Source organism: Mercenaria mercenaria, chromosome 1 (genome assembly GCF_021730395.1).
Source record: "Mercenaria mercenaria strain notata chromosome 1, MADL_Memer_1, whole genome shotgun sequence".
Taxonomy (NCBI): domain Eukaryota; kingdom Metazoa; phylum Mollusca; class Bivalvia; order Venerida; family Veneridae; genus Mercenaria; species Mercenaria mercenaria.
The window spans coordinates 30,481,561-30,505,826 of NC_069361.1; the positions used below are offsets into that span (position 1 = coordinate 30,481,561).

Genomic DNA, 24,266 nt, shown 5'->3' on the forward strand with positions numbered 1-24,266 from the left:
GAAACTTATCAACCAATGTGTGGGTTAGTCGCTTTAAGTTGACTAACGACAAATATTTGACCAATGACTGTATGAAAATCGAGCTCTAGTTGTATGAACAGGCAGAATTAGAGGACAAGTACAGTTGATATAAATCTTCCGATTTTACTCTTATCGTTACAATTTCTAACCTTTTAAGTAGAGAGATAAAACATCATTGAACAAAGACAAAATGGAATGTTCATATGGTACGATGTGTGAAAAAGTGGCACAATATATACTTAGCCGCCTGCATGACCCCAATCGTTGACCTGTATGAATATTCGTTTATCAGAAAGTCTTACGAACGGTTAGATAACTTCTATAAAAGTCGGCAAAATAAACATATCAATCTCTTTGATTATCATTTTCTGCCGCGTGTAGAAGTAATTCAAAATGATTAAAGTTGTGTGTTTAGCCCTCTTTATGTCGTTTGTAACTGCTAATATTGAGATTAAGGTACATGATTGTGGTAAGTTGTAATTTTTCTTTTTAAATAAGCTTATACACTTTGTTTATCAATCATTTAACGTATCACAGAGATTTTAACTTTATGTTATCAAAAACTAGTTGGGAATTCTCATTTTGAAAATTAAGGTAATTGTCCCGTATTGACAGTCGGCAATTTCCGCATAATTACGTAAGATCAAATGCTATTTCGGCATCTTTAGGAAATAACATTAAACTTTGAGCCGCGCCACGAGAAAACCAACATAGTGCGTTTGAATCCGCGCAGTCTGGTCAGGGAACATGCTGTTCGCTTTCAAAGCCTAATGCAGTTAGAAAAACTGATAGCGAACAGCATGGATCCTGACCAGACTGCGCGGATGTGCAGGCTGGTCTGGATTCATGCTGGTCGCAAATACACTACGTTGGTTTTCTCGTGGCGCGGCTTAAATGTTGTTTTTTTTTTTGTTGTTGTTTTTTTTTTCATGACAATCGGCGACTGCGGAAATCGCAAGCGGAGAGTATGTTAAGGTTTCGATGGAGGCCTTGAGAAACAAAAATCAAACAACACCAAATCATAGAAAGAAAGAGTTGTTTGGCATGAAAATTGAACAGCATGTAAAACATGTATTTTACTTTACGAAACAAGTGTCAGTATACTGATATAAACATTGAACTCCGGAAAAGGGCTGCCTAAAGGGGCTCCACTTCCGGACAGTTAAACGCCTTTAAAAACTCACCATTTTCAAAGAACTGTTACACATGTTTGTTTTGATGCATTTGCAATAGCGTGCGAGTGGTGAAATTTCACGTAACAAGGTGGAACATAGTTTTCAGGAATTGTTTATCTTTTTTTCTTTACAAATGGCATTTTTTTTCAAAGGGAGACAACTTTTTCTCAAAGATTATTTAAAATAATCGGAAAAAGTTGTTTCCCTTTGAAAATGAATGCCATTTGTACTTAAAATAATCGGGAACAGTTGTCTCCCTTTGAAAATGAATGCCATTTGTAAAGAAATAAGATAAATAATTGCTGAAAACTGTGTTCCACCTTGTTATGCGAAATTTCACCACTCGCACGCTATTGCAAATGCATCAAAACGAACATGTGTAACTGTTCTTTGAAAATGGTGAGTTTTTATGGGCGTTTAACTGTCCGGAAGTGGAGCCCCTTTAGGCAGCCCTTTTCCGGAATTCAATGTTTATATCAGCATACTGACACTTGTTTCGTAAAGTAATATACATGTTTTACATGCTGTTCAATTTTCATGTCAAACAACTCTTTCTTTCTATGATTTGGTGTTGTTTGATTTTTGTTTCTCAAGGCCTCCATCGAAACCTTAACTTATAGAACAAAAAATACTGATTGTCATTGCGTATTTACTAATTTAAGACATACTCACAGAAATGAAAATTTATAATTGTACAACAAATTAATTAATTGATAGCTGAAACAAAATAAGTGGAAACCGATAGTTCATATAGCATTGCAGTAATAAAGTGTAGTATGTACCTTCTTCGATCCTGCCGAAACTTAGTTTTGTATAAAAGAAATAACTGCAAAAATGGTTTGTATGTAAAGAAAATAAGTTTTAAAAACGTGCGTGCGTGCGTGTGTGTGTGTGTGTCTTATTTTTTTATATATTTTTTTACTTTGTTTTGTTTCGTTTATGTTGTGTTTAACGCCGCATCTACAAACTTTAGGCCATATGGCGACTATCCAGCTTTGATGGTGGAGGAAGACCTCAGGTGCCCCTCCGACCATCATTTTAATAGGGACAGGTACCGACTTTCCATTAGCAAGCTGGATGACTCCCTCGCGTGAAAGATTCAACGCCTCGAGTGAGGCTCCAACAAACATCGGTGAGGGGCAAGTGATTCGAAGTCAGAAACCTTAACAACTCGGTTAAGGAGCCCCTCCCCAATACCCCTCCCCTAAAAAGGAGATGATTTTATTTTCAACACTAGGAATGTGTCACAGACACGGATGCCCCCGCAACATGAGAAAGGTCACAGGCATGGTACTGCTCACAAACAAAAAGAAGGACCCTTGGCCCTATTTATTCACAAGAGTGCAAGAATGTCACAATATATGCCCGTCGTAGCAAACATACACTAGCACCTGTGTTTGCATATGGAATGTTAATTCTGTGGTTGTGTAGTAATTATTGTATTATTTGGTTAAAATTCTAAGTCCACAAAAAAATCCATACCAGGTACAGATAGGTCAAAATCATCTCAAAACTGAACGTAACATGCATGTTGTTCTACAGAAAAGTGGCCTTGATTTTTCCCTACGACCAGTAATAAAAATGTTACATTATAAGCTATTTATAGTAACAACAAAGGGAAGTAATTCAAAACAAGTGACTTAGTTTTTGCACATGACATTCTGTATGATGTACAATTGAGCCAACTTACATCAAAATCCCTCCATGCATGAAAAAGAAATGCTAAGGACAAAGTCATTCTTGTATAAGACGTTTGGCCTCTTAAGTGTGACCTTGACCTTAGACCTAGGGACCTGGCTGTTGTGCATAACACATCTCTATCCTGTCTATCCATCATTAATATTTGTGTCAAATTATTTTGCAATCGGACCATGCATGTCAAAGATATGGACCGGACACGAAGACCACATTATCAGTATATATGAAGTGAAAATTGGCTAAATTCAACTAAGGACTGTGACCTTGATCCTAGAGCTAGTAAATGGTTGTTGCGCAAGACGCTTATCATTTGTGTGAAATTATTTTGAAATCGGACCATGCATGTCAAAGTTATGGCCCGGACACAAACACCATCCTTTCCCGAACACACAAACGCACAAACACCAGCCCGCACGCACGCACACGGGCACGCACGCACACACGCACACACACACACTCACACACACAGGGGTAACACTATATGCACCCTCCCCCACCCTTCCCCCTTTATGGCGGGGGCATAAAAAGTAGGTACGCTTATGCGTAGCATAAGTATTTGTTATTTTGACCATAGACAATTTGTATGTCAATTTCTTATTTTAGGTTCTGTAGATGCCCATATTAATTCTATCACAGTCCAGCAGTGTGAAAAAGAACCATGTATCGTCCATAAAGGCGAGGATTACACCGTTCTTGTAAATTTTACAGCAAGTAAGTCGTATACAATTTTCAAGAGTTATCTTTTGCTACCAACTTACTAAGATTTTCAAAAGTATATCAAACTCTTACGACTTTTAGCCGTAACAGAAACTAAGGACATGATTTTATGATGGAAAAGTTCCAAGTGCCTGAGACGGGATTCGACCAGGGTCGTACGGGTGGAAATCCAATGCTCTAACCATTGCGCCAAAGAGTCAACTCCCTGACGAAGTTGTCAGAGATCGTCTTTAACATAAATCTATGCGTAAGCCACCGTTGGAATTTTGTAATTTGTTCAGTACCGATCGCATCAATTTCAATCTAACAATTCATGCCTGCATCAATTTGATTTTTGAATGGCATTTCATTATTGGACAAAACATGCTGGTCATGAATGTCAATGTCAAGATTTTTTTTCTTGACTTCCGTCCAAGAAAGTCCCTTATGTGTTTGACTGGATTCAATTTCTGTCATGGAATCACGTTGACGCTGTGCCTGGAGAGGTAAATGTGCATAAGCCGATCAGCATGTGGAAATGCATTTTCATGCATCAGTTCACAGATGCTGATGAACAACTTGAATCACCATCGGACGGATAACGTTGTCAACATCACATTATGCATTTAGGTAATAGCGAATGACGACCAAATCTGTTTTACGACCCCAAATCATCCCGCCCCAAACCATAGTTCTGCCCCCTTGAAAACAATACCGCTCCAATAAGTAATTATCAGGAAAAAGGTTATCACCTCAACATTGAAAACACGAACTCTTCGATCTACTATCAACAACGCTAAGACGCTTATATTAAACGGGAATCCTCGCTTGTTATCAACCCTACCCACTGGAGACACGATTCCTACGTAAACACAGAGTTGCTGGAGATTACAATTACAATTATCTAACCTACGTAAGGCCGTCAGACCCTTATTGGGCTTGCGTTAGCGCTTTAACAGTTAAGAACTTTTTGGTTTTACGTTAGCGCTTAAACGGTTAAGAACCGTTTGTCTAGATGCTGTTTTCAAATATAGATTAATATGGTCATATCAGCATATTTAACCACGTCGCTTTTTGTGCTAGAGTTTCCCTTTTTGCAAGCGATATCTACGCTATTTAGGTCTAATCTCTCAAACGTGGAGGAACCTCACAAAGCGGCTTGTCAATTTTGTCAATGATCTTTAAGGAAATAATAACAAATGTATAATACAAATAGTATGCTGAATTCTTATATTCTCACGACTATTATCAAATTCTTTTTGTTCTAGCTCGAACCATTCAAGAAGCCCATAATCATCTACATGGTGGTTTAGGATTTCTCCAAGTTCCGTTTCCTTTGAACCCTGAGAATGCTTGTGGCAAGAATGTACCATGTCCAATTGAAGCGGGAAAGACATACCTCTACAATAACACAATGACTTGTCCTGACTTTGCTCCTAGTGTAAGTATATATCTCTAGTCATTAACCTTTATCCTGCTAAATTTCAAAATGAACTTGTCTATCTTCATTCATTAAATATTAAAACGGGTGCTTACCAAAAACGATACTGACTAAATGGCGAACAGTGCAGATCTTGATCAGACTGCACGGATGTGCGGGCTGATCATTATCTACACTGGTCGCCAAGGCGGAATCAATCGTGTCCAGCTGAAGGGTTAATAAAGAGCAGACTTGAACTTATCTGCTCCTTTTCAACTTATATCCTTCTAAGTTAAGTAGCGGTAGTAAACTGCATTAATATAAATATATTTTTCGGTGGTAAGCATGGACGTGGTAATTGATTTCATATACAAATATTTTCTAGGCCAAAGCATACCAGTTCGCTTGGTAATAAGTTTTTGTCATCACCCAACATATTAACTCCAGTCTCGATGCCGATGGCCAAATTGGTATGTAAATGAAATGGTTTATAATGACACTTTGATATAGATCTATTGTAGTTGTGTTATAAAGTCTTGTTTCTTTTTTTCAGCTACGTGTAGCGGCGAAATGGGAAATAAAAGACGAGAATAACAAAGATATTTTCTGTTTTGCTACGGCTCTACAAATTGTTTCATAGTGTAATACGTATGTGTCTTATTTAATTATTCATATTTAACTCATAATATTACGAAAAAAGGTGTTTGACAAAAATTCCCTGTTTGACGGTAGAATATACCATAATGTTTCTATTTTGACTAAACAATGTATACGCTACTTTTTTAACTGCGCAAATCAGAACAGAAAATAGATTAGGATAACGTGCATGGAAACCACTGAAAAAAGGCTAATTTTCATTTTATTCTCATGTCATCTTTTAACTACATTATATGTACACGGTTTAATCAATCTGTTTCATAGTGTAATGTTTATTTGTCTAAATTGAAATAATTATATTTTGTAAATATCATTGTTTTTAATTTTGATATATACCTTGACTCAATAAATGTTTTACACTATGACCACCAAATGAAATTAAAAAAAAAACATACCACTTTGTCGTTTGTCATCATCAACAAAAACATGTGTATCCTGTCTACTGAAAGCTTGTTTTCCCGGTAAACCTTTCAACAAAGTTTACAAGATATTTCTTTATCTTATGCATTAATATACAGAGAATATTAGGTTACTGTCTGATAAATTCAAATTTATTAGGCGAGTTGAAGAAAATATATTAGGCGAGGCTCTGTCGAGCCATATATTTTTTTCGTAGACGGGCCTTATAAATTAAAAAATTTCAGACAGTAATCTAATATTCTATTTATCCTACCTGCTTAGAAAATTTGGGAAAAACGTTGGAAAGAGCAACAGCATGCAGACTTGACGTCATATAAGACGTTTGCAAGTGCAATTCAGTTTGTAGACAGATCTTTCTAAATTTGAAAAAATACAATAACTTTTTTGTTTCTGGATATAAACATTTGATATTACCGCTTATTTTTTTTAGTTAGAACATTTCAAATACAATTATACCAGTTTCAATGAAAAATTCGGAAAAGAATTGTTTTCAAAATTTCCCGCTGAAGTGCTGTAAAAGTGAAAAATAGCGATATCTTTTTTGTTTAAGGATAAAAATCTTTGACTAGACCACTCATTTTCTACGTTCAACCATTTCCAATACACTGGTGATGGTTTCAATGCCAAATTTTGATTAAAATATGTGATTTCAAAAGTTCCCGCAAAAGTGATATATTGACACTGACTAGATAAAGCAAAGTTTTTTAGGCAAGCCGATTTTGTGCTATTTCTTGTATGAGGGTATGATAAAACCCAGCCCAGTTCCCAATTTAATGACCCCTATTACTTTTACCAAGAAGTCGTCTGGAATGGTTTCAGACTATGAAAATAGCAATTATTTCATCTAAGTTCCATTTTATTACTTTGTAATCGCTTATTTTCCTCATACCAGTAGTACCGAAACCTATTTTTAGAACGTGAAATTGAAAGTAGACTATTCTTTCCGGAATTTCCAGTACGTCAAAAAGCTACCCGGATGTAAACAATCAGCATAGACGACTTCGATCAGTATTTCAGTGATTTCTGTAAGATAAATTGACCGTAACATGCATGTTTTGGTTTACGTAGCATAAATTAGTTTTCCATATTGTGTGAAAAAGTCTGAAAAATGATACTGACACCGCTGAATGATGAATTATGTAAGCGCATGCGCCGAGTTTAACGGTGCTATTTTATAATTGCTTTGCTATTTTTATAACTGCTAAGTTTCGTCAAGGACACTTATCAGTTTACCTTTGAAATCTCTGAAAGTACGCCGAATTTAACAATTATGAATGTTTCACTGTTGAAACCAGAATTTTCTGACCATGTACAAGTAGTAGTATTTTTTTTCTAAAACGAAATTTAATTAGACTGTGGAAAGCAGCTTTAACAGTATTTGTAACTAAAAAAAAAGGATAAGTTTGTAGCATGCAGTGTTTATTTAAAGCACCTGTTTATCATCAACAAAAGGAATGTATACCGAATTTTACAAAATGTAGTACTTCAATATATTTCTGTAGTTTCCTATAACAATAAATTTGATACCAATTTCTTGGCATTGTCCTGGTTTAGACCCAGGAGAGGATTGCGTTTTTTCCTACAATGTTCCTGTTAGAACTGGTAAATTGTAAACCAGACTGTGATGTTTAATTATATGTTACTCAAGAGCTGATTTTAAGTTGAATTGTACACTCTGCCTGAAGAATAGACTGGCATCAGTCGTTAGAGTCATTGAATGTAAAGCACCTGGCCATAAAATCAATCCTCTCTGATACCACTTTCTAAAAAAATTTACAATATCTCTGCCTCTGTTGAGATGAGCCTAGAGAGAAAATGTTTTTCTGAGAAAATAATTTAGTGTCAGTGTGAAGAAATTAATATTATTACAGACTATTTGATCTCAACAGACTTTGTAAGTCTACCTGAAAAATTACGATCTGATTAAAATAAACATAATCAGATTGTTGGATAGTATTGCATAGGGTACAAGAATGCATACTGCTGATATTTTTTATACATGCATACTATTACTGGTTTAGCCCCCGGGTCCAAACTAGGAGCATATAATACAAACATAAACATAATCAGATTGATGGATAGTATTGTTATGGCTTATATCATTTATACTACTGGTTTAGCCCGGGGTCCAAACTAGGAGCAGATATTAAACAATAATAATTATAATATTAGTTAGTTATTTGTAGTGTCAGCATGTGTTTGGTCATCTGGGTAACACTCTATTTCGGTTACATCAATGGAACTTTCCACTAATGTTAATTCTTCTACTGAGGACAGCGATTTTCTCTGTGTTCCATCGTCAGAGTCGGTATCGACTACTGAGGAAAACGATATATTTGGTGGTTCATCATCTCTGAAGATATTAAACTAATATTTTTTCACATAGATAACGCAGATTGGCCAATATGCTTCTCGGCATAAAAGAACAAGGGAAGTAACTTTTTCAACACAAATTTAACGCAATGCGGTCAGTACGATAAACCTTTTTACCATAGTTATCGTACCCACTCGGCCATCTCCAGTACCTCCAGAAGGGTCATGCATTTTCACATTCCGAACTTCGCTCGGCCTTTTCTATAGGAAAAACACCCTAGCATTCTGTTTTCACTTTTTCTACGATAAAGAAAACGCGAAGTTCATACTGGTAGTTTAAGAGAGAATCGCCGATGACGTCAGCGAGTCTGATAATTACCACAACATAAATGAATCGCTATCGTCCACATGTAACATTCGGTAAATTTAATTCTTTATGACGACTAGACCTGAACGCCATTAATATTGATGTGTTTCATTCCGTTATGCAAATACATTTCAAAATAAATTGCTGGGGCTCACCTGGAAATAAAGCTATCTTTCTATCACGACTACCTTACATATCGTTATTGTACGTATAATAATGTATTCTTTATATTCTGTACTCCTGGTTTAGACCCCGGGGACTAAATCAGGAGTATTTAGTATACTAAAATTGCATTTCATTCCATATTTTCTAAGAATGTATTTAACTTACCAGATTCAGATTCAGAGTTGGCATCAGAGAATGCAGGTTCCAGCTTGTCCTTTTCGTTTATAGGTCCTGTCAAAGGGTCTAACTACGGTATATTGAGACGGCCGATCCAGAAGATAAACCGTCTTGATGAAGTCAAAGAAGGTTTATGCCTCTCTCTTCACCATACTGCACCACATTACTTCAGCCATATGCGACTTCCACTGTGATCCCATCGTACCGGAAATACGCCTGATACCGTCAAGCAAAATATTATTATGCCTTTGAAATAAATTCTTTTACTAGGACAAGGTGGCTTATGTCCAGGTGTGTAATATTCAACTCCCTGGTGTATATTTGTTTGATTGTAACTTTGCCTTTACACAGACGTTTGAAGAAAGTTTAAGATATTTTTATATTGCTATTATGCAAATGGAGCTTAAGTATTATATTTATCATTCAGTTTAAGCCCTCTCTATATATAAAATCTAAATAATGGACTCATTTCCAAGACGTCATTTAAGTCAAAGCAAAAGCGGAATTTGCAGACTCTATTAATTTCAATCTGAAAATTACAAAATTGCCACTGGCTTAAGCAGTATTCAATTTTCATATTACCACGTCTGTTGAAGTCAACTATCTTGAAGGACCATGAAATAAGATACAACAACATTGTCCATTGCCCTATTCTTCTGGTTTGGTCCCTGGAGGCTAAACCAGGATGATAAAGCTAAGGCCGTTGAAAGGTTGTAAACAACGGTTCCAGGCAAATCATTTGTACAAAATTTAGCCTATTGTAGCCATTCGTAATGCCTTGGATATCTCCGGAATACTTCGCAATAGCGACTTTGGGAGAGAAATGCTGATGAAGTCACACTGTCGTACCAACTCGGCCATCTTCGCAATATCACAGAAGAGTAACTTTCGGGAGAGAATCGATGATAACAGAGTGTCTTTCTCGTAGAAAAAAGATCTACAGAGAAGGAGCGATGTTTCGAATGTCTTTCACGACTATATATTGATTATATCGTTATCAAAGCCAATAAAATGGCTTATCTGAAGTAGTCATTCGCATGCTTCCATGCACCCTCAATACGATTTGTATCCAAAGCCACCGTCTCCTTGTTCAAAAACACTTTTTTAAAAGTGTACTTATGACGTAACGTTAAGTGTCTATATCACATTTCATTTAGCGGACAATATGACGATCAGCCGTTACTGAATACTGTACTACCTCGTTGTACGTGCATCAGGATCAGTGGCAGTAATGATTTTGCACGCCTGTCATGGACTGGATACAGCACCAAACTCTTTGTAGACCTCTCTACATTCCAAAAACTCGCACATGCAGCCCTTTCCAGGTGCTCCCGATATTGCTGCGCGCTAGAGGGGAGGGGGGGGGGGGGGGGCAGGGCGGGTGGTGTCGTTGCCTCGCTGTGTGGGGAATAGGTGGAGCGGTATTAATTAGGGGGTGGCACTGGTTGCCTCAATAGTGCTCGGATTCTGTCTCCTGTGTTCTATCGAAGGGAACCGTTATGCCCTAGGAATCCTCCTTTTACATGCAAAATATTTACTAAATGTCCGGGGCTAGACTGGTACGGTCCACCACGGTGAGATTCAAGGTTCAAGGCTGCAACCGGTATCCGCTGTAATCAGCCCTTAGCTCCTATGCCATAGCCCAAGTGTTCCTGCTCATCAGCCGTTTGGGTGTGATGTTTTGAAATGGACTCCAGTTATATACAAAGGCCAAATATTTTACTTTGTGGGTACAGGGGAGTTAACCTATAACTAATTACTACTACTGATGAGACAACACCTTTCCACTCTTAACAATTTTAATTATTTTATTAACAATTTTAACAAGAGCCTATATCTGTATCATTGGCACATACACTACCTTAAATCTATATCAATAACACATACACTACCTTAAATTTATTAAAATACCCCTTGAAAACCTACCCAATAAAGTTATCTTATCAAATACCCGACATTATGCAAACCTTTGACTTGTACACATATAGAATTCTGGTATTAAATTAAAGCATCACTTGATAAAGTTTAAAACACTAGAAAGATGATGATAATTTACTTGTAACCTGTCTTTTAAAAATGTTATAAGGAATTATACAAATAACACAGAATTTACTCAGTAGCCTTGGATGAAGATGTAAACCTTGTGTCTAAACGTCACAGAGCCTAATATTGACCAATTTATAAACCTAGAGGTAAAAGAACATACTTAAATCAAAATTTTCCTGACCCAACCCAAACATTTTTTCAACTGAAATCCCTGAGCGCAGCCACGATCGAGTATTTATACCCAAGACCTGTGCAACAGACGCTGTGTGCAGCAAACGATGCACTAGTGCAGCATCTCAGCGGCATTTGCACCAAAAAGCTTGCAAATGCACCCAAAGTGCAACACCAGCGCAGCGCTTCTGCACTGCAACCAAAACAACGCAGCAAAAATGCAGCCTGACTTCTCCGCACACAAAAACTCATAAAAGTACAAGGACTGTGACGATTATACACAGGAAATAGTATTGCAAAACATAAATATGGAATAAATACCTTATGATTACGCTTTCTGCATTTCAGTAGGTGAGCCATTACACGTAAAACACAACTTTCTTGGCGATTCTTACCCAACGCACATAGAATGCAAACAGTGCTACCGGTAGTAACGAACCGGAAGTAGTTAATCCGAAATGGCCGCTCCCAGCAAAACAATAACTGTAGACTACATATAATCGGAAAAATTTGAGTATTACACAAGATATAACTTGAAATTACCTTGCAGGAATACAAACAATGATTGACATAATCGCCTCTGACAGGATTCAACATAAATAGTTCATTACACAAGTACATATGGAGCGGATATGCAAGAAATCATAACAACACGTACATTGTTTACATCTGAAGTCAAGTGATTGTGTGATACCGGGAAATGCTAGAGATTCCTGGCGTAACGCATGAATTAGGCAGGTTGAACTGAATTTTAAAACAGTACAACTGTCAAAATTTGAGTGGTTTGTCAGTACAACAACAATAATAATATAAAAGAATCAAGACTGGAATGGAAACCGAAAGTGAAAGTAGAACAGGTAAACATTACCATAATGCCAGGGCATTACATCACCCTCCCCCCCCCCCCCCCCCCCATGCCCCACATTCAACACGAAGCAACTCCTGTTGCTGCATTTAAACTATTAAGAAATCCTACGTTTGAACTGTAGTAAACACGTAAATCACAATAGGTATCTGCAAGCCTTAAATTCAGTACATAGGTAACCAGACACCTTAAATTGAAAATACATACTTTTACAGTACATAAAAATTAAATATTGGTCATAAATAACACAGAACACATACAATGACTAGATTTCCCTGAACACAATGTTTCACTTTGGCACTTTGAAGTTCTCAGTCTATCCATCCTTTAAATTGCACTTCCTTTTTTAACGTAAATTTGTAAAATTAATCACTTAGAATTCACTGAATTATATTAAACTGTCATCTGTTGAGTTTCTTTCGAAATCACTTTTCAACAGTGAGTTCATACTTAAGTTTAATTTCAATGATAACATCTCCGCATTACAAGTGTTGACTTTAAATGTAACACTATATTTCACACGCGAAATATTTCAGTTTTTTCACAGTTAAAAGTAACTTCACAAAAAAGCACTATCATTTTCTGACTAGGAATGTTTATCATAGCTCTGACTCGGAATGTCTTTCATCTTCTGACTGAAAATGCTCATTGTAGTTCACAATGTTGCTGGAATGATTCTAGGATTTGCACCACTGGGTTCAATAAATTCACTTTATAATTATGTTACAGTTACAGTTACATTACAGTTACTTTCCAGACCTTTTGGTATGATTAGGATCCTTTACCACTGATGATAGTTTTGGACGTTGATTTTCCTTTCCATCTAACCTCGGCCTCTTCTCACCCGACTCTGCTACGTCACTCTTACGGTCCTGCGCCCACGCCTAAGGGCAACGTTATCCAGTGACCTCTCCATTTGTTTGAGAGAGTCTGCAGCAACAGCCATTGTCTTGGTAAGATCCTCAATACGCCTGCCGTTGCGGTCGACAGCCTGAGCAATCTTTTCCAACGCCACCTTTAAGGTCTCGTCTAGGTGAGTCACAGCCATGGATGAAGCTGTGGGAGTGAAGTCGGTTTTATAATATGTAACTTTTGTTTGAGTACCCATATCGACGGTTATGGATGGAGCTGGCGAAAAAGACTGATCTTCCCCCTGACCTAACAGTTGGTCTTTAATGTCCTCCTCCTGCTCGGGTGTACCCAGATAATTAAGTGTTGTCCTTCTGACCTGCGGTGTGTTCAACGGCTCTGAAGTAGGAATACCCCGGAACTTACACGCGCTGGGGAGTTTAGCACAGAGTCCAACCCAGACGTGATCAACGTATCTCCAAAAGACGGGACGTAGACAGGAACTGACACTGGACATGATGACACCGGCGCCGAGTAAAATGACGTAGACGCACTTACTATGGGTGAAGCTGATGTGCTGGGAGCACTGGTATGTCCGACCGAACTGGTTCCAATGTCCAATGGAATGTAAGTGGTACTCGGTGCACTTACACCTATCGCACTACCGTATGTTGCTGTGGTGACTGCCGTGTAAACAAAGAAAGACTGCCCTGCTGAGGTATATCCTGGCTTAGCTGGGTCGTAGGCTGGTACTGGCGCCAAGCTCCTTATAACGGGACCAAACTCTTGCTGACCTGCCCTGCCTGATATCAGCTGCACCAGCATCTGGGGAGTAACCTGAAGGTATTACATAAAAACATGTTTTCCATACGAACTTGACTCAGGTTCAATCCTACATACACTCCCTAAAAGTTTCAGGCATGACCATACTATTTTTATACTTGTAGCTGTCCATCCATTTAATGTAATGACTATACTCTTTACTGGAAACAAGACTGGATGCATGCCACAAACCAAGGCCACTGGAAACACCTAACTGATGCATGTCAAGTAACTTTGAAAGATGCTTAAAAAACAAAGACAAATATCAAACAGGGAATGTCACGTACCAAAAACGCAGCCTCCTCAAAACGAAACCCGCAGCACGCAGACGCGTGCACCACACACACACACACACACACACAGCCAACACATTAGGACAAAACGAACAAACAAAGGAACACACACACACACACACACACACACACACACACACACACAGCCAACACATAGGACAAAGCGAACGAACAAAGGAACACAGTGGGGCACCGCCTTGGAACGGTCAGTGGCAAAAACACCACTGGGGAGCTTAAACCGGTTTATGGTGCGCACTCAACCTCACTCGTACCCCCACCATGTTCCAAAGACACGGGACAGTGTAAATAAAAGTAACCCCCTCAAAGTGAATCTCTTACACACGTAAAGGAAACAAAAAGGCATGGCATGTAAAACACAAAAATGCTCGTGTATAAATATATAAAAAGCAAACCTTAAGAACCAAAAACATATGTACTCAATGCCTTTTCAGAAGACAGAGCAACAAGAGAAGCACCCTTAAGGGCCCGACGAAACAGGCCAGAAGACAAATATCAAAACAGTTCAGTCCTGGTAGGATTTATAAACTGCTTATCATAGAGTCCTCCCCCTCTTCCGTCAGACACAATCAAAGAGGGAATCGTAGTGTCCAACTGTAAACGGGTTGAACACTAAACATGCGGTATGTCTCAAAACAGTTGGGTCGTAACCTCTTTTAATAAAACGTTTTATAATTTTACCAAATACATTTGGAAAATTACCATGACCCAATATCTTACGAAGTTTGTAAACCACATCCCCATAAAAACGGGTTTAGAAATACCTTCTCGCAGAAGTGTCTTTAAATTACTATTGAATTTTAAAACTAAATCAGAATTACGATAGTAAAATTTAGCAAAATAATTACGCAATTTGTAATAACGGTAGCCTTGCTGAAGAAGTTTACTTGGAATATATTGATTACGTTCATTGAAATGCTTGACATGACTACAAGCCATACTATAAGCCATTTATATATTAAAACACGTGATTCTTTTCTGTCTGCCAGACGTCTCTGATTTCAACCAAGGCCTCCACCATGGGCCGACCCAGTAACTCGGTTCTGAAGCCACTCTTGGCAAAACCATAACAGTCATATCATTATCACATATATATATATATATATATATATATATATATATATTAAACACATTAAAGTAAACCTCAGAAGAGCATTCAGTATTAGAAAGTTTTCGTACCTGTATATTGATCAGCCCAGTCTCCTGTTCTGCACCCTCAGACTCATCCTCGTCCAGCTGGCCTTCATCGACATTCCACCTCTAGGCCATCTCCTCCTCTGTAGCCTGCCGAAAGTCCACCCCTTCAACTGGTACTTAGGGGCTGAAGTTCTGCCCCAAGAAGCGCCTATGTTCACCACCTCTGCTCCTGGCGTCCGACAAGTGCTTCGGTTGTGCAGCGTGCTTCTCCAACACAGCCATGGTCATACATCGGTACTGACATAGTGTGCAGAAGAAGGGTGCCTGGTCCAACGGTCGGTGACTACGATAGACATGGGCAGTCATCCTGTACCTTTCACACACATGCATCTTCTGGCCCCGCTCACACTGCAGACATGTGTAGAGCCTCCTCTTTGGGCGTCTGACATCCATGACAGCCTGTAATAGACAATAAGGAAACAACTTTTACCAACAAGAAGTTACCATCAGGGCACCAGGGAAGTCAAAGGCTCGCTTGTTTACCATAATAAGTCTCAAAAGGCGTACCCCATAGTAGAGTTTCAGTTTCCAAGAACCTCCATCTGTACCTGGCTAGACTAGAACCATTTCCTACAACTTCAGTGACCTACATTTTCTATACTAAGAAGACTTACTGCCTACCACACCTCACTGCCTGCTTCCTAAGTTTACCCACTAGAGCCTTTACCCATTTTGGCTCTGAAGTCCCCTCATACACTTTCAATTTGTCATGATGTGCCATCCTCTGTTGCCCGGTGGTCAACCTGTATTTTGAAGGTCACAGGAGAGAGCCGCTGCACCACAACAAAGGGTCCATCAAATCTCTTCTCTAGTTTTGGAGCAACGCCAACCTTTTTTGTTCATGTAATAACCACACCACATCACCCACTTGATAACTAGTGAAGGAGGTCTTTATGTCGTAGCGGTCCTTACTCCTCTTTGCACTTGAATTCAGATAGCGCCGCGCTACCTCGTGCGCCTTAAGCACCCGCTCTCTTATTGTCTGGACATGCCCTGCTCCAGATATGGAATCGCTGTCCCTCACATACCCGTGAACCAGGTCCGCTAGCATTCTAACCTCCCTTCCCAGACACATCATGTTTGGCTTCAATTTCGTCGACTACACTGGTGAAGATCTGTACGCTCCAGCAAGACAACCGTGATATCTGTCCCACTCATCTTGCTCAACAAGGTAGGCCTTAATCATCTTAATCAGACTACGGTTGAACCTCTCACACTGGCCGTTCGCCTTTGGGTTCCTAGGCGTGGTTCGAGTCTTACGCACATCGAAAAGCTTGCAAAACTCCTTGAAAAGTTTTCTTTCAAAAGTCAAACCTAAGTCTGAATAAATCGAAAGCGTTTAACCCCAACGTGAAATGAATTCATTTACAATTTTCAGCGCACAGACATCAGCATGCTGCGACGGAACCGGAAGCACCTCCACGTACTTTGTAAAATGGTCAGTAAGTACCATGACATACCTATTGTCATTTTCTGTTAACGGTAGCGGACCCAAGTAGTCAATAGCCAATGTGTCCCAGGATGCACCACTTGGCAAGTGTCCCATTGGAGCCCTCGGCGTCTTCTTGGGGTCTGCATTAGCAGCACATACATCGCAAGCTAGGACATGGAGTTTAACATCATCTCTCAGCTGAAACCAATAGTAGTTCTGCAGTACCCTGTATTTTGTCTTCTTAGTACCAAGGTGGCCAGCACATTATCATGGGCCTGCTTTAATATTTGCTTTTTCATTTCATTTGGCACAAACAGTTGAGTTTAAACACCTGTACCATTCTGTTTTGAGAATCTCTTAAATAAAACACCATCATGCAGAAATAACGACTCCCACAAAACCCAATAATGCCTTGCTGCTGGACACTGTAGCTCCATCTGTGAATGATCTGGCTTTGATCCAGCCCTCAGTGCTTTGGCAATCACCGCTATGTCTAAGTCAGCCTCCTGTCGCCTTGCCATCTCTTCTGCAGATACGGTCTCCAACCACGGCTTAATCTTTGGAGTCTCCCCATCTGTGACCGCTCTTACTTGCACACTTGCGACACTTTCGCTGGATGTCTCTCGTTGGCCCACTTGTTCTATGGTTGGCCCTTCCAGTTGCCATGACAACGACATCTGCTCTGCACGTCTCCGGCACTTTTTGCATGGACCGCACTTCAGAGGCTCACTGGTGTCAACATTGCTGCAGTCACAAGCCCTCGGGCCCTCGCATCTGGAAAGGGCATCACAGTGAGATTGGAGTCTGCCTGGCCTGTACTGGATTGCGAAATGGTACTCCGCAAGTATCTCTATCCACCTCGCAATTTTGCCGTTAGGCTCTTTAAGAGTGAATAGCCACTCCAAGGCTTGGTGGTCACTGCGCACTGTAAATTGCATCCCTAAAAGGTACTGCCTGAAATATTGAACAAAGTATACCACTGCAAGGAGTTCCATCTCTGTTATGCAGTAATTTTGCTCGGCCATGTTCATTGACCGACTGGCGTAGGCAATCACCCTTTCCCGACCCGACTGAATTTGGGACAACACTTCCCCAATTCCAAAACCCGATGCATCAACATCCAGACAAAGCTCACCCCCTTCATTTAACGGATAGCCCATGATATCAGCACCAGTAAGCTTCGCTCTCAAGATCTCAAAAGCTACCTGACAAACTGGGGTCCAATAAAAACTAACGTCCTTCTTTGTCAGCTCCAACAGGGGCCTGGCAATTTTCGCAAAGTATTTCACTTAGAGACGGTAATAAGATCCGGTCGCAACAAAGGCCTTCACCTGTTTCGCCGTCATTGGCCTGGGCCAGTCAGCAACCTTCGCTATGTTCTTGGGGTCTGGGCGCACGCCCTCCTTAGTCACTGTGTCCCAGAAAAGTTACTTCTGTCTGGAGCAAATTGCACTTTTCTGGCCGTAACTTCAGCCCAGCTCCACCCACTCTTGAAAGGACCTCATCCACACGGCTCATATGTTCGCTAAAGTCGGCGCTATAGACGATGATGTCATCAACATACACTAGGCAAATATGCCACTGGAGATCCTGCAAAACCCGCCTCGGCCTCTGTTTGGTTGGTGCTGCGTCACCTGTGTCGATTGCGTGCTCGGCTACATCCGTCAGGCCAATGTCCCATTCATCCTTGGAAAATGTGTCACCATGCTTTGCAAGGAGCTCCGCGACTTGGCTTTTCTCATACTCACTCTTACCTCCCGTTGCCTTCTCATAAAGACCCTGCAAGTGAGCTGGCACCCCACCCACTCCAGGCTTCACCGATTTAAGGACAGCACTAGGTCCCGCTCTGTCCCTACAGGTAACCCTCCGGACCCTGGACAAATTGCCATCCTCCCATACATGCTCTTTTTCAGCAAGAACACTCACGATTCTTTCTATTCTCTCAGCGGCACCAATGTGCGCGTCCTGCTTTAAGGTCACATCCACTGGGAAAGGGTTCAGTACCCGTACCTTACATGTCGGACCATTATTAATATCCACTAGAGAGGAGGCCATTACCAAATTCTATCGTTCTTTGAAGCCTTCACTGGGTTCAACTAAAAACTCGCTATCTCTAGCCAGGTCATCAAGCGTCTGCCTCTCAACGTAAACGTCCACTTTGGTTTCCGCCCTACCAGGTAATAGTACGTCATCAGCGACAATTACTCTTCTAGGCCCCTTACTTCCCCCTACATGTTGGCATGGTATCTCTACCCCATCCAACACTATAACCCCTTTGCTCGACAGGAGATCAGCTGGTCCATTCTACCCGCCCATCAGAACATCAAATCCTAGCAGCGCCTCATCCTCAATATCGGCCACTACTACTTCATGTTCCAACTCGTATGGCCCAAGCTTCACGTGAAACCAAGCCTTCACCAACTCCGTAATTGGCGACCCATCCGCTCCCCTGAGGTCGCCGGACTTCACAAGCTTCGGCCTTCTTCCTTCACTCATAACCTTGTACACCCTTGACGACAGCACTGTCCTAGCTGCCCCAGTGTCCGCTGTGAACAAAACGTCCACCCTCTCGATGGCGCCCCTCACATATACACCGTCACACAACCTCCTCCTGTTACTGCTATTATGTCCCTTATCTCCACTGTTCCCCTCCCCCCCATATTCCGAAACCCTCTGGCCCTTACTCTCTAATTGGACCGCCCCATGGCCGCTGGAGCTGGTCCCTTGGAGTTTAAATGCATGTTTGCGTCTGTCAGAATAATTCGTTGTTGCTTGTAGCAAAACGGGGTTAAACCATAAGTTGTAAATTTATACTGTATGCTAGCTTATACAGCAGCTTAAAACAAGTTTATCTATACGCTATATTGTACGGCTTGTTAAACCTAGTTGATAAAATAATCACTGCATATATATATATATATATATAGAGAGAGAGAGAGAGAGAGAGAGAGAGAGAGAGAGAGAGAGTGGGCAAAATAATTAGGTGTTGACAGGTACATGGAATTTTACACAATTTTATGAGAGTTTATCAATTTTGGTCGCGCTTTAGCGAGAGAAAGACGCATGTTATACATGCAGTATTTTTAATGTTGTTTAGAGTCAGTTGGTGGCTCGACTTTTTGAAGGAAGGATTTGTTTCTTGATTTATTTGTTGGAAATTGGTGGCGTACATTTTATTGTACATAATTGTTGATTTGCTCGGCGAATATTTTGGTTGTTTGGTTGTTTAATTGTGGTTTTGTTTCGAAGTTGATACTTGGTTGTTGACGGTTGGAAGTGTTGGTTCTTTTGTGAATTTGAAGTTTATGATTTGGTTGGTTGTTTGAATGTGTGTGTTGATTCCACCTGTAGCCCTTTCCAGAACTCTACAGATATTTTCGGCCATAACATCTCTAGAGAACTCCTCCATCGGTACCGCGCGTCTTGCTGTCCTGTGTTTCCTTTCTGAGCCCATACTATTCCTAGATTGTATAAAATTTACCACATGATATACTGCTTCTTCCAATGTTTCTGGCTCTTTGTGAAATTCGACCTCAAAGCGTATTTCCTCATCCCGGAGCCCATCCAGGAAATTTCTGACCAAATCTTCTTCTCTAGTTCACCTATCCCTATTTCCAAGGGCCTTGTCGTAAAGCGTTTTCAAACCCGAGGCATATTCCTCTGCCGTTTCACCAACCCTTTGAAAACGCGACTGAACCTCGCTGCAAAAGACCGACTTCTTTCTATAACGCGAAAACAATTGTGCATTTCAGTTATGAGCTCCCTATAGTCGCCTAAGATCTGCTTTGGTAATTGTCCATATAGGAACTGGGCAGCCTGACCATCCATACGGGGAAGTAACTGATCCAGTTTATCTTCATCGTCCCAACCGTACCTCTTCGCTATGGCTTCGAACCGTGTAATCCATACATGCCAGTCCTCTTTTCCCGTGAATGGCGGCATCTTCACACTCTCCCTAGGTCTCACTTTCCTACCAGCTTGAAAACCCATACCGCTATAGTCAGGTCTACGTACGTTCTAGACTCAGCTGAATTATAATTGCAATTTCGTCCCTGATGTCTTGGCTCAAATCCCTCATAGATTACTTGTTGAACACTTTCCGCCCCAATGTCACGGTACCTATGCCCTCCTGGCACGGTCTCAGTCATCTTGACCTGCATTTACTCCGGGCCGCATCCCATAACCTGATTGAGAAGGGTCCGTCTGGTGTCCACCTTGTGGCAACGCCTGCTTCAGACTTTTTAATTCGGCAACAACGTCCCTAAGTACTCCGGAAACTTCACTTAGTACCAAATCTGACCTGGACTGGTCCTGCACATGTGCACCCGTCTGTGATGTGTTGGCCGCAGCATCAGTGTATAAAGACGTGTGCTGAACATTTGCAGAGTAATCTCGTGAGGGCCGCATAGTGACTACATCTACTTCATCATCTGACAGTGTCTGTAGGCTACGACACCTCGAAAGTTCATGTTCACTCACATTGCCCGGGTCTGGCTGGTGGAAAAAGACCTCCCAGTCACTATCAGCTGGGACATGACTCTCCATTGTATTACCTTTCCTTACGTAGGTCCGTCTCACTGGATCCTCAGAGAATTAAAGGGTCCCACTTCTGACACCAAAAAATTATGTTGCGCGCTACGAGGGGGGTGGGGGTGGGGATGGCGGTGGGGCGGGGTGTGTCGTTGCCTCGCTGTGTGGTGAATAGGTGGAGCGGTATTAATTAGGGGGTGGCACTGGTTGCCTCAATAGTGCTCGGATTCTGTCTCCTGTGTCCTATCGAAGGGATCCGTTATGCCCTAGGAGTCCTCCTTTTACATGCAAAATATTTACTAAATGTCCGGGGCTAGACTGGTACTGTCCACCACGGTGAGATTCCAGGTTCAAGGCTGCAATCGGTATCCGCTGTAATCAGCCCTTAGCTCCTATGCTATAGCCCAAGTGTTCCTGCTCATCAGCCGTTTGGGTGTGGTGTTTTGAAATGGACAGTTATATACAAAGGCCAATATTTTACTTTGTGGATACAGGGGAGTTAACCTATAACTAATTACTACTAAAGATGAGACAACACCTTTCCACTCTTAACAATTTTAATTATTTTATTAACAATTTTAACAAGAGCCTATATCTGTATCAGTGGAACATACACTACCTTAAATCTATGTCAATAACACATACACTACCTTAAATTTATTAAAATACCCCTGAAGTTCTTGAAAGCCTACCCAATAAAGTTACCTTATCAAATACCCGTCATTATGCAAACCTTTGACTTGTACACATATAGAATTCTGGTATTAAATTAAAGCATCAATTTGATAAAGTTTAAAACATTAGAAAAATGATGATAATTTACTTGTAACCTGTCTTTTAAAAAAATGTTATAAGGAATTATGCAAATAACACAGAATTTACTCAATAGCCTTGGAAGAAGATGTAAACCTTGTGTCTAAACGTCACATAGCTTAATATTGACCTATTTATAAACCTAGAGGTAAAAGAACATACTTAAGTCAAAATTTTCCTGACCCAACCCAAACATTTTTTCAACTGAAGTCCCTGAGCGCAGCCACGATCGAGTATTTATACCCAAGACCTGTGCAACAGACGCCGTGTGCAGCAAACGATGCACTAGTGCAGCACTGCAGCAGCATTTGCACCAAAAAGCTTGCAAATACACGCAAAGTGCAACACCAGCGCAGCGCTGCTGCACTGCAACCAAAACAACGCAGCAAAAGTGCAGCCTGACTGGACCGCACACAAAAACTCATAAAAATACAAGCACTGTGACGATTATACACAGGAAATAGTATTGCAAAACATAAATATGGAATAAACACCTTATGATTACGCTTTCTGCAGTTCAGTAGGTGAGCCATTACACGTAAAACACAACTTTCTTGGCGATTCTTACCCAACGCACATAGAATGCAAGCAGTGTTACCGGTATCAACGAACCGGAAGTAGTTAATCCAAAATGGCCGCTCCCAGCAAAACAATAACTGTAGACTACATATAATCGGAAAAATTTGAGTATTACACAAGATATAACTTGAAATTACCTGGCAAGAATACAAACAATCATTGATATAATCGACTCTGACAGGATTCAGCATAAATAGTTCATTACACAAGTACATATGGAGCGGATATGCAAGAAATCATAACAACATGTACATTGTTTACATCTGAAGTCGAGTGATCGTGTGATACCGGGAAATAATAGAGATTCCTGGCGTAGCGCATAAATAAGGCAGGTTGAACTGAATTTTAAAACAGTACAACTGTCAAAATTTGTGTGGTTTGTCAGTGAAAGCTGCAAAAAATACAACAACAATAATAACATAGAAGAATCAAGTCTGGAATGGAAACCGAAAGTGAAAGTAGATCAGGTAAACATTACCATAATGTCAGGGCATTACAATATTTTGCCTGCTCTGTCTCTTGGCGAGTGAAAGTGAGCCACTTCACTCAGGTCTGTGACAGGGTCTGGCTCCTTGTAGTAAGCCGTTTCTAAATTCACCAGCTGACGACGATTTTATCGCCTTGTGTCATTACATTAAATTCTTAATTCCAATATCATTAGCATAAGATTTGCGGCTGTGGTAACTACCAGCACTTCGCAGTTTAGCACGAGCCAGGCTGCCAACTTTGTAGTTTAGTGCCAAATACGGTAAATGTGGCCTGGCAGGACAGTTCTTGTGTACCTTCGCCTAAAAATTCGAGACATATATGCAAATTAGAAACTTTATACAATGAGCCCAATCAATAAATCGGGAGACGGACATGGAAGATTGAGCGCATAATGAAGTCAATACGATAGATGTATGGATGGATTGGAGCTTGTATAGTTTTTGAATGAATTTTTTATTATTATACATAATATTATATTAAAGCATTTGAAATAATAGTTTTAATATTTACAACGAAGGGCCTCTTTTCCACAAGTCTGAAAAAAAAACATTCGAATCTTGAGAGCTGCTGGCATCAGCAACATCAAAAGGTGTCACTGTCGTCACATGTCCTATGCATATGGCATTACATCAGATTCATGTCTGGTTGAACAATAAAAGATTAAATGCGTACACTTGTTACTTAACCTCACTTGTACTTGTAAATCTGGATACCGGTAGTTGGAATATCTTGAACTGGAAAAATAAGGTAATCTACCAAAAATTGGTAAATATTCAGGAATTAATTGGTGACGCTAAAGAGTTGCCACGAAGAATTAGACGTTTGTTCTGGACGCAAAATCAGAAACATTTTGATAAGATTCTAATATGTGAGTTTTGTCAATATGTGGATGGGTTGGCTCCTGGCGCTTTTTTTTTTATTTTTTTTTTTTTATTTTGAAATGGGTGGATATTACGTCGTTAGGGAGAAATGCTGCGGCCCAAGACATTTCGGAGCATTATTTGGACTCTTTGAACTTGGCAAATGATCACGAAGTTTATATGTCTGGAATAC

The 24,266-nt window shown here is 40.3% G+C and overlaps 1 protein-coding gene across 2 annotated transcripts in view; it reads left to right on the forward strand.

Moving 5' to 3' along the window:
* The first annotated feature begins 333 nt into the window (after positions 1 to 333).
* The window catches only part of LOC128556978 (NPC intracellular cholesterol transporter 2-like), a 41,534-nt gene continuing 17,601 nt past the window's right edge, over positions 334 to 24,266 (forward strand). Inside the window, exons 1-4 of one of the 2 annotated variants that reach the window (XM_053543237.1) lie at positions 334 to 490; positions 3,498 to 3,605; positions 4,859 to 5,031; positions 5,564 to 6,068. In XM_053543237.1, coding sequence (XP_053399212.1) covers positions 415 to 490; positions 3,498 to 3,605; positions 4,859 to 5,031; positions 5,564 to 5,650 — 444 coding nt within the window. In that variant the 5' untranslated portion in view covers positions 334 to 414 and the 3' untranslated portion in view covers positions 5,651 to 6,068. Of the gene's footprint in view, positions 491 to 3,497; positions 3,606 to 4,858; positions 5,032 to 5,563; positions 6,069 to 24,266 lie in introns of those variants that run through there. The other variant, XM_053543241.1, reaches the window with a different exon arrangement.